Raw genomic sequence first — 11,982 nt, 5'->3', positions numbered from 1 at the left:
ATGTTTAATGTTTTGCCACAATAAATTCTTTGCCAATTATGAACCTTTAGCCAAATCCCACAGAAAGCCTCATGGAAATATTTTTACTACAAATGAAGACCAATTCTTGCGTTTGTCTGGTGCTGTGAAGACTTAGGAGATCCCTTTGAAAGTTACCAGAAGCATATTAACAAGGGTAAGTGTAGAGCTAGCTCCCCTTGACAGGAAGATCTATAATTACTCCTTGAAAGGAACTCAAGGGAGTAATAAGGTTCTGAAGAACCTTCTTTAAGGTTGTAAAGAAATATTATTTTTACAGAAAGGACAAAATCACTTATACCTTCATGATTGTTCATGTGTCTCCTGAACTCCCGGAGCTGGGTGAATTTTCTTCCACAGTGTTCACATACTCGTTCCAGATTTTGTTTTGCTCTCCCTTTCTTCCCATGAGTGGCCTTCTTTACATGCCTTCTGTACAAAGCTTTCTCATAGAATTCTTTGCCGCATATGTTACACCTGAAATATATTGTTAAGTATAGAAAACCTACTTGAAACTGGGTGACTAGATAAGTTTTAAGCCAAACAGGACAATTTAAAGGGAATTCCAAAGTTCTTACTGAAAGTGTTAAGGTCCAACTCTCTGACATGAGAGGAGTATTTCAGAATGACTGCAAGACCACAGCTACATGCTTTCTTATCTAGAAACACAAACTTTCACTTGCCCTTCCAGAGACTGGGAGCCATACATTATTAAAGCAACATTAATCCTCCCCCCAACCAATTTTACTTCCAAAATTGATTTTATGAGCTACAAGGGAGTAACAGGATGCATCCTGTACACACGTTCTTTCTATTTCGGTGAAGGATAGTGAAAGCAATGACAGGATTCAGATGCCCAAGGCCACCTTAACTTTGCATCATAATACCACTTTCTCTTCATACATTTTAGGAAACAGACTAGAGAATCCTCCAAACATTGCACTCCAGAGCAGCAATCAGTAACCTTTTGCAAAACACTGGCCACAGATTGTGATTGGAGCAAGTGCCACAGGCCACATCCCCCTGCAACTACTCCAGCAACAGTGAGCAGAGGCTACAGTGGGGAAGCACAGCCCTCCACATGAGCTGTAGCTGCTAGCTGGAAGGGATGTGTCATTAGGAAAGGGAGGACGAGATCAAATGTTTGGAGAACTGGCATGTCCTTACTAAAACACAGACTGGATTAAATCTATGAAGGCCAGATCTAATATCTTTGCAGGCTAGATCCAATCCCTGCACAGGCCAGATCCAGCCCACAGACCATAGGTCCTATAGCATATCTCTGGATATGAAGTACTGGCTTTTGTACCTTCCACAAAGAAAAATAGTGTAAGTATTCAATCAAGAAATGTAACCAATGGTCTATAACCATGCACATGTATTATTAGCTTGCCTTGAACATAAAAGGCGTTCTGGGCAGACTGAAAATCTTAACTGCTGCATCTCTTATAAATCAAAACAAGCTTTGCTAATTAAACCCTGGGAGTCAGGACTGCATTCTACTAATGTTCAGTAACGGCAAAATATTTCATTTTGTTTCCTGAAAATTATTCCTAAGGGACATGACCACTTTTCAACCATCCCTGAAGATACTCAAAGAAAGTAAATACCAAGTGATTCAGATCATTCTTTCCAGTGATCTGTCTTTTTTCTAATTTACTAATTCCTAATCTTCATATCATTTATATCAGTGGTGTCAAAGATCTAGCCCCCAGAGCTGTATCATTCAGCCCTTGGTACTGCCCATGGGTCTCAGAGCAATCCAGATGCAGAAGGTGGGGCATGTAGATGGCCCTGCATGCTGCACATAGCACCTTCTAATTCATGTCCTGGAGCAGCAGAGCAGCTGCCACCTGCGGCACAGCCCTGGAGCAGCTGTATGCCACTCCAAAGCCATGCTGTCCATGACTGTGGCTCCAGGGCTGTGTAACACAGATATAGAGCAGCCAGAGCAGAACTAGGCCTCAGTGCTCATTCCAGCTGCTCCAGGACATGTGCTGAAATGTGGCATTGGTCTGCAGGTCCAATCCCGCAGGGCTAAATAAATTTGACACCTATGATTTATACTGTCTATCAGTACCAATTTTACATTTTCTTCCAGATGTTTGCTAGAGATATAACTAGCAAAGGGTGACAAATTAATTCACAGTGGGCTATACCAGGGGTACACTGTTTGAAGATTATGGTAATGATTACACTGAGCTCTATTATTTAGCTTATTAAACCATCCAATACATGTTACACTGATCCTGCGCAAGACTAAAGAAACTAAAATACAGTACCAAATCAAATTCTTTCAAGAAGATTAAGTTTCTTTGCATCAGCCCTATCAACCAAACTCATGTCAACTCAAACAGATGGCATGAGATTTCTAGTACATCTCTCAGTTTCAACTACCCTGAAATAATGCAGCTTTCTTTCTATATGCAGAAAGGTGTTTAAGATGCCGGTAAACCTCTTCTTTCATGTGATTTGGTGTTCTTTAGCCGACACCAACTAAATCCCCAATTTGTGCATTCTCTCAAGATATCAATCCAGCATCTAGGATCAAGTCTATTCAATATAGCTGTTCTTCTAAATCAGCTCCATGAAGTCAGTCATTAATGTGGCCAGTCTTCATTAGGCTTGTGCAAATAGGTCAATATTTGTTTCGGATCTAGCCGATTCGAAGGACAGCAATTTGATTTAGATCACTGTCCCAAATCGATTCAGCTGAATCTTCACAAGATTTGCACTGATTCAGAGAGATTCGGCGATTCAGATCAGCCAGGGAGGGGTAGCCACATCCGGATGGCTTCTCCCCCACCCTCCCATCCCTGATGGCCCTCCCGCCCGACCCCAGTAGTCCAGGAATAAAAAACAAACAAAACACCTGTACTCACCGGCAATAGCAGCGGCTGTGGGGCCTCTGGGGCCATGTGGCAGATCTCCCCCCCAACCCCCACCCGGCCTCAGCATCCCGACAATTTAAAGCAAAAAAGGCCCTGCACTCACCGGCTCTGGCAGTGGCAAATGGGGCCTCTGGGCACTCGTAGCAGAGCCCCCCTCACACAGCACAGGGCAGTGGGTCTCGCCCCCCACCTGGCACCTGTGCGGCAGCTGCCCCATGGTGTGGGTGCAGCACAGCTTGGCAGGACGCCAGGCGCTGGCTGGGACCTGGGCCGCTGGGGCCAAACAGTGCCTGGTTCCAGCTTACAAGTGGAGTCGCCTCAGTTCCCAGAGGACGTGCAGCACCCTCCCAAGCCACACTGCACCCATGCCATGGGGCAGCTGCCATGTGGGTGCCAGGCTGGGAGGGGAGGGCAGGAAGGGACGCGCTGCACGCCAGCAGGGCATATCCCTTGCTCCCAGCACTGCCGCACCCACATCAACATTGGGAGCGGGGGCTCTGCTCTGCCGCCGCTTGCCAGCCAGCGCGGAAGGCACAGGATGCAGGCAGGGCAGTGCTGGGAGCAGGGGGCTATGACCTGATGCCACCTGCCCTCTTCTGCATGAAGTGAGCCATGCCTGCATCTTGCCCTCCTCCCCCCTGCCCCAGCTTGTCCCAACCCAAGCCCCAAGCCCTCCCACCCCCCACCCCCAAACACTTACCAGCTGGAGGCAGCTGGGGCTGAGGAGGCCTGTTTAGTCTATGGCCAAATCTCTGAATTTGCCAAATCTTTTCCGAATCAATTCGGAACTTTTACTTGGTCTCCTGATTCAAACTGAATTTGGAGATTCGGTCCCTGAAATCGGGACGAATCTCCTCCTAATCAAATCAGCCACCAAAGCTTCGCACAACCCCAGTCTTCACTGGTTCGTTTAGAGCTTTGAATCTATATCGCCATAGTTTATAACACTCCTTCACTCACCTGTAAGGATCTGTGACAGAATGGGATTTCACGTGTGAATACCAGTCTTTCTTCCAACTGTAACATTTCCCACAGAACTGGCACTGGAAAGGCTTCACATCAAGGTGTTTGTTCATGTGCTGCCGAAGATCCCGAGCTTCATAGAAACTTTTATCACACCTGGAACAGTAAAGGTTTCACCTTTTCTCACTGAACCAAAATGAAGATAGCCATAGAGGGAAGACCACAATTTCAATGGCACAAACCAACGACAAGTTGCCTATAGTAGTTTGCTCTGGAAATCTGAAAGCAGTGGCAGACTTCAAGGATACAAAATGTACAGTATTAAGCACACTATTTACCTACCAGCCTATGTCTTTGATTGACATTATTACATTAATGTAACCCCCCCACTTGTAGAGCAAGAGAGATGAAAAGGAACAGCTAATTTGAAAACATGGAGGCGTCACACATTTTTTACTTTTATGCTTTAGAAGGTTATTTTCCCCTCAATTGTTATAACTCGGCAGGGGGGAGAAGAAAAAAGTTTAAACCCATATTCAGTAACAAAATAATAGTTATGGCTAGTAGCACATCACAAGCTAGAGTACTTAAAGCTTTTGCTCTATATGCTAGAAAAACTCAAACAGATTCAGTCAGTGGAGCCATAAAGGATTAAATACCAAGTCAGAGGTAAAACTACGAGTTACACTGTTCAACAATATTTCCTATCAATACAGCCACTGGACTATCAAGAACGCTGAAAAAAGCAAGTCAGAGGGACAAGGAACACTTACTTTTTAGGTCTCCATTTCTCAAAGAGCAAGTGCCCCTTGCTCTAGGACAACTTCCTCCATGCTCCACAACAGCATGTCTACACGAGGTAAAGGTTCATTAACTCCTTTTAGCTAGGGTGACCATACATCCATCCCAGTTTGCCTGGAACAGTCCCGGATTCCATAAGCTGGTCCTGGCTGGTTGGTCAGAAGTCCTGGGCCAAAGTCCAGCGGGCAGGCAGTCACCCTATCTTTAGATGACTATAAAAGGTTTGTTTTAACCAAGAAGTTACTTCTTCTTTTGCAGACCGAGGAGTTTTGCTTTTCAGAAAGCTCTGCCTACCAGCCTACCTCTCTGCTTGATATAGTATTCCAGGGCTTTGTCAGGTCATAGCAACTTTGAAAACTCCTCGCGCTCTGGTGTAGTGCCCAAAGACTGGAAGAAGGCCAATGTGGTGCCGATCTTCAAGAAAGGGAGGAGAGTGGATCCGGCTAACTACAGGCCCATTAGCCTGACTTCTGTCCTGGGGAAGATCTTAGAAAAGTTTATTAAGGAGGCCATCCTTGAGGGACTGGCCCAGGCTAACATCCTAAGGGATAGTCAGCACGGGTTTGTTGCGGGTAGGTCTTGTTTGACCAATCTCATTTCCTTCTATGACCAGGTGACCTATCACCTGGACAAGGGAGAAGAGATTGATGTCATATATCTTGACTTCAAAAAAGCTTTTGATCTGGTATCCCATGATCACCTCTTGGCCAAACTGCCCAGTTGTGGCCTTGGCTCCACCACGATCCGCTGACTGGGAAATTGGCTCCGTGGTCGGACCCAAAGGGTTGTAACTGATGGCAGTCACTCATCGTGGTGCCCTGTGACCAGTGGGGTCCCTCAAGGCTCTGTCCTTGGACCCATACTGTTCAATATCTTCATTAATGATGTGGACATTGGAGTCAGGAGTGGACTGGCCAAGTTCGCCAATGACACCAAACTTCGGGGCAAAGCATCCACGCCATAAGATAGGCGGGTGATCCAGGCTGACCTGGACAAGCTCAGCAAATGGGCAGATGAGAACCTGATGGTGTTTAACACTGAAAAATGCAAGGTTCTCCACCTTGGGAGGAAAAACCTGCAGCACCCTTATAGGCTCGGCAGTGCTACGTTGGATAGCACTACAGAAGAAAGAGACTTGGGGGTCATCATTGACCACAAGATGAACATGAGCCTGAAATGCGATGCTGTGGCTAGTAAAGCAACCAAAACGCTGGCTTGCATCCATAGATGCTTCTCGAGCAAATCCCGGGACGTCATTCTCCCCTTGTACTCGGCCTTGGTGAGGCCGCAGCTGGAGTACTGCGTCCAGTTTTGGGCTCCACAATTCAAAAAGGATGTGCAGAAGCTTGAGAGAGTCCAGAGGAGAGCCACGCGCATGATCAGAGGTCAGGAAAACAGATCTTACGATGATAGGCTGAGAGCCATGGGACTCTTTAGCCTGGAAAAGCGCAGGCTCAGGGGTGATCTGATGGCCACCTATAAGTTTATCAGGGGTGACCACCAGAATCTGGGGGAACGTTTGTTCACCAGAGCGCCCCAAGGGATGACAAGGTCGAACGGTCACAAACTCCTGCAAGACCGTTTCAGGCTGGACATAAGGAAGAATTTCTTTACTGTCCGAGCCCCCAAGGTCTGGAACAGTCTGCCAGCGGAGGTGGTTCAAGCACCTACATTGAACACCTTCAAGAGTAAATTGGATGCTTATCTTGCTGGGATCCTATGACCCCAGCTGACTTCCTGCCCTTTGGGCAGGGGGCTGGACTCGATGATCTCCCGAGGTCCCTTCCAGCCCTGATGTCTATGAAATCTATGAAACAGGGTAGAGAGACTTGTAGGCAAAGATGCCCCAAAACCAGAACGTCTAAATCTGCTAGGAACAAAATGCCTCTCAGTTTGACAAACCTCCCAAGAGAAGTAGGTTTGGCCAGAATTCAGAATTTCCTGTTCTGTGGCAAACATTGAAAAACTGAAGTTGTTTCATATGAGAACAAAAACCTCAACATGCCTGGCAGAATAGCTGAAACTCTAGACAAGAAATGAAACATTTTGTTTTAACTTTTCAAAACAAAATTGACAGGGTTCCTTAAACTCCCTATATACGCAACAGCGCAACTTTCAATTCACACTACTGTGCAGATGGGAGGCTGACATATTCTCTGGTTTTCTGGGCTCCTTGCTCCTCAGCACAGAGCTGTTCCAAGCTAGATCTCAGATTTACAAGCTGATGGCTCTGTGTTTGCCCACTAGGATATTGGAAGATTTATCAAACTGCATTTTTCATTTTTGTTGGAAGATTTCCAGCCAGCTAGACTACAGAAGAAACAAAGCTTATTGAGGTTTAACCAATTAAGAAAAAAAATCCTGAGACGGGGCTAACTGAAGATCTCCATGAGGAACTAAACCAGGGAGACAATTAAGAACCAGAGTCTGTAATAAAATGTTGATGTCTGCCAGCTTTAGCTAGTGAAGATCAATGACAGTATGAATTAGGTCCTTTTTGTCTTAATTCTGGAGGACTTTGACTGGAGACATGCTGATACCACAACCAACTCAGTGCAGTATATTCAATGATGCAACTGAATGTAAACTGGCTTCAATTATTCCTCCTTCAAAATATATATTCTTCCTTCCAAAGCATTAAAGCAATTCTACCTCTTCCCCGCCCCCCAACTGGATTTTATTTGCTCTGGGTTTTCAGTTTCTGACAGTAAGAAACTATTAAGAAGCTTCTATACTTTGCCACAAAGGTAGAGAGAAGTATTTTGTACAGTTACAAAAACATTATATATGCTTATAAAGATAGCAATGCCTGAGACAGGTTTCAAAGCATTTAAAAAACATGTATTCATTCTCAGTAGCAGAATGTTTTGTATGCAGCTAGTAAACAATGTTACAAGCTTATTGAATAAAGGAAGAGGGGAAGATATTTAAAGGCACAAATGGCTGGCTAACCCCTATTTACGCTTTTGAAAAATATTTAAGTCTTTTATGATGTGCTTGATTGGGCAAAAGCTCAATGTTTTTTGATAACACAAAAGCTCCCATTCTATATTTATAAAATACTTCGGAGACTAAACTTGCTCTTATTAAGATATTTTCATTGTGATCATGATTAAGTCGGATCAGTGCTACTGGCAGTGGGTCTCAGTTCTAATAATAAGAACAAGCACCTGCACCTGCACAACTGACCAGTTGTTCAACACACTGTACTGTGCACTCTGGAAGTTTACTATCCTGAACTGTTACTGTATGTAACTGTATGTTACAAGGAATGCACCCATGTAAAAGGAGATTAGTAAATGCTGTAAAATAGGGCTTAGAGCAGAATAGAGACCGTTCACCTCTGCAGAGCTTGTGTCCCTGCTATCTCTATTACACATTTTAAAATAGACTGTGAAACTATTACTTAGAGAAGCACGTAAAAAAAAACAAACCACTCAACGAACCAGACTACTCAATATTCAAATCTGACTTGAAAAGCACAAATAAGATAATTAAGATCAAGACCATCTTCGCTACCAAATAAGCTAGACAAAATAATTTTCTCTTCTAGAACTTTATACACTTTATTCTGGAGAACTAAGCAGTTCTACATGACCAAGTATGGCATAATTAAACTATCTTCAGTAATCCCAGGAATTTAATGATTATTTTATACTTACTGGGTACACTGATATCCACGAACTTCAGGCTTTGGCTGGTGTTTCTTGATATGCTTACTGAGTCCAGAGGCTCTATGAAAAGAGTTCCCACAGATGGAGCAAAGATACTTAGATTCTCCTGGTAAACCAAAAGAACATATTACAAGGCCATGTCTCCTACAGGGATTCCATCTCCCTGCAGTACTTTAGAGGAAATATACCCTTTCCACAGAATTTATCTGAACTACTCAAAGCATTAGCTCTGCAGCAAGAGGGAGATATATAATATATGACTGGAATTTTAAAGTGTTTTCTTTATAAGATCTTATATAAATGTAGTTGTGTACAAGATAAAAGCTAAAAAATGAACTCTAAAATTTTAGTGGAATGAAGGTTTGTTTGTTTTTTTTAAAAAACCTCAACAGGTCCCAAATTTTATGAATAACCTTACCCTCCCATACAGACACTTGAACAGGCATCTACTCCATAGCTCAACAAATACAGAATGCAAAATTCAACTTAACAGCTTTTTCACATCATATGCATACATTTAAGAAAAATCTCTTGATGCACACGTATCAACCTTATACATTATAAACAGCAAATGCTTAATTTCTTAGCATTTATATGATGCTTTATTACAGCAAATCTTAGCAAAAGATTAAACGTAGGAAGGCACTTGCAACTGAAGATATGCAACTTAACTTGATTAATTCCCCTCAGAAACAAACAGTAAGTCTAAGAGATTTCAGCTGCTGTCAACCCCTTCCCTGAAAGGTACCATTTCTCAAATGCAAATCCTCTAGGTATAAATATACAGAGTGAGCTAATGAGGAATCCCTACATACAGGCAGTAAATTCTTCAAAGCAAGAAATTGTGCTAGGTTCTTTACAGAATATAGAATAAAACATTTTGGACATCAGAAAAATAAGGCTATTTTTATTGCAATTTTCTTAGAGCCCAGAAGAACAATTTAAAATGAATGTATATATACATACACACCATATGGAAAGGAAGATTTTATTTTTAAACTTGTAGCCTCCTTAATAGTTGGGACAGCTGTACATTAACTGCTGTATTTCCAAAAGCAAAAACTGAAATCTACCAACATTTATAATGTGCCAGAGTTGCTCCAAGATAAACAGAGCAGAAACCATTTACCTGTATGAATGCTCATATGTTCCTGAAGACTTCGTTTTGTGACAAAAGACTTTTCACACAAGTCACATTTAAATTGCTTCTGTGCTTCATGAAGAGCTAAGTGCATTTTTAATCCATGCTTATAAGTAAATGTTTTTCCACAAACCTAAGGAGAAAAGCCCCACCAAGGTAAAGCACATATATACCAATTTAAAAGAAATTTTAAAGCCACTGCAACAAAGACAGTACTGCAAAGACAGCATTGCATTTTATCCTAACTCTCAAGTCCATAAATGTTCACTTCTCTTCAAATACAAGAGAAAAATCAGCATCTTTTCTTGGGAAATCTAGCCAATCACACTTATGGTTTCTTGTTGGAGGACAATTGTGATGCATTTCTTGCGGAAAAGCAGTCACATGCCCCTGTGAGTAAAAGGTCATTTTTCCCTGAAAAAATATGGAACACTTCAGTGACTTGTCATTTCAGCAACCACAACTGTGCTATGCCACATCCTAGTAGTAAGAAGTTTCTTCTAGAAAAGCCAGGCAGGGTGAGTTAGCACATCCATATGAGATGTGCTAACCCCTCCTGCCCCCATGCTCCTTCCCTGCCCAGGGTCCCCATCCCCACCACTTACCTGAGCTTCCCGCTGAGCAGCGACATGCTCCCAGCCCAGAAACCAGCACTGGGGCTTCCCGTTGGGGGGGGCGGGGCCGTGCAGACCCTGCTGTTGTGGGAGCCTGCCGGCTTTCCCTTGCGTCATACTGCCCCTGGTTCCTGTCATTTTTGACAGGAACAAAAGGGCAGAAAAATATTAATTTTCTACATTTTTTTTTTTTATGGGTCCCATGGACTGGACAGAATGGCCTGCGAGCTGTATTTTGCCCACCCCTGCACTATGTGAATCTCTTCTATTTTGAGTCAGCCCAGAACCAAGTTGCTGGAATGGAATAGCACTGCGCTTGTGGAAGCAACACCTTTTGGACAAAGCAAAAAAACCCCAAAAAACAAACCAGATTTCCTGTCCTCTTGTAATTGTAAATCCCAAAACACTTTCCTAGAAGTAGAAAATTCCAGGCAAATTCCAAAACTCCAGTAAAACTCCCCCACTACAAATCTCAGATTACATTTAAATCAAACCTCTTAAAATGCAGGTTATTTTCATGCAGCCATTTCTAAAACAACAGAATAACCTAGCCTTTAATATGTAGGGAATCTACAAATACAGCAAGAAATCATTACATATTTTAAAGAGATCAGGAAAAGATTAATTTTTGCTACCTTGCATCCATGTGGCTTTACACCTGTATGCTTGAGCATATGTATTCTGAGAGAATAAAGCTTAGGTAGAGATCTTCCACATATATCACATATAAACTCCCGCTTGGTTCTCCCTTTCACCTCTGACATTCCCATCTCTTCTATGCTGGCAGTTGCAGTCCTCACTTCATTTTTTCGGGTATGCCGAACAAGGTGAGCTCGTAGAGAAGCACCATATTGAAATTCTTTTTTACACAGCTAGGAAAGAAATTTTGGAACTGTAATGTGCCCCTATTTCTTTAAACATACATGTATCACATATATTACACATATACGCATCAACCATTTAAAATGGTACGTGGAAGGATTTCTTTTAAAAGATTCAGATTGTTAAACAGCCACAGCATTAGAGTTACATTGGTAGCTGGTTTTTAAATGCAAATACACTGCACCTCATCTTATTTCAGAATTTCTTCTCCATTAGTTTTGAAATGTAAATAGTTGCAACTACTGGAAAAGCAGCTCTGTACTGGTTAGTTCCCACACATTTTCCAGACAAAGCCAGACCAAATGCAGCAACACAGGGAACAGTTATCAACTGAAAAAAAATGTAAAACTATTTAAAAGCCACAAAAGCTTACCGGGCACTTGTAATCTTTAGTTCTCTCATGTTTCAGTGTATGCATTATAAGTGCATAACGCCGCTGAAAAACCATTCCACATTCAGTGCATTTGTGCTGAGCTTCCACCTCACTGTTCTCTGTGGAATCTCTCTTGGGTTGCTTCATTTTCTTTCCTCTTTGCACTAACTTCATGGCAGCCTAGATTGGGGGGAAAGGAAAATACATCCTTGAATAATAAATTGTTTATATGATATCACATGCTTTAAGTAACAATCTTCAGTACGGTATTTTCAGTCAGTTATTATAATTTCAGTGAAGTTAATAGAAACTGTTTAAAAAGAAAACTGAACCCATCATAATACAGAAGAGCAGGAGTTGGGAAGAGGGTGGCTTTGCTTGTTTAATCATAAACTGCTTTTCACCTTATATGCTAACCATTCAATTTAGATGCTCCTACATTTTCAATGCATAAGCTTGCTTTGACTAACTGATTTTAAAACAACAGGTTGCAGAGCTTCGGCAAGTTCTTCATACGATCATGGTGTCTATTTCAGACAGAGAAGAATTATTTTCTTCATTCAAAGTTCTCTTCAGGATTCTCTTCACTTTAAAAAAAGGTAAATCAGCTAAACCAATACACTTT

The 11,982-nt window shown here is 42.4% G+C and overlaps 1 protein-coding gene across 1 annotated transcript in view; it reads right to left on the bottom strand.

The window, feature by feature from the left end:
• ZBTB11 (zinc finger and BTB domain containing 11) overlaps positions 1 to 11,982 on the bottom strand; it is a 30,815-nt gene that overhangs the window by 4,441 nt on the left and 14,392 nt on the right. The window contains exons 5-10 of the mRNA XM_090058398.1: positions 11,358 to 11,537; positions 10,738 to 10,974; positions 9,477 to 9,621; positions 8,336 to 8,453; positions 3,870 to 4,028; positions 320 to 495 (exon numbers count right to left, since the gene is read on the bottom strand). Coding sequence (XP_089914524.1) covers positions 320 to 495; positions 3,870 to 4,028; positions 8,336 to 8,453; positions 9,477 to 9,621; positions 10,738 to 10,974; positions 11,358 to 11,537 — 1,015 coding nt within the window. The remainder of the gene's footprint in view (positions 1 to 319; positions 496 to 3,869; positions 4,029 to 8,335; positions 8,454 to 9,476; positions 9,622 to 10,737; positions 10,975 to 11,357; positions 11,538 to 11,982) is intronic.

Source organism: Crocodylus siamensis, chromosome 1 (genome assembly GCF_052110815.1).
Source record: "Crocodylus siamensis isolate JL-2025a chromosome 1, ASM5211081v1, whole genome shotgun sequence".
Classification (NCBI taxonomy): Eukaryota; Metazoa; Chordata; order Crocodylia; family Crocodylidae; genus Crocodylus; species Crocodylus siamensis.
Note: the sequence above shows the minus strand (reverse complement) of the source record. Positions and strands in the feature narration are given on the sequence as shown.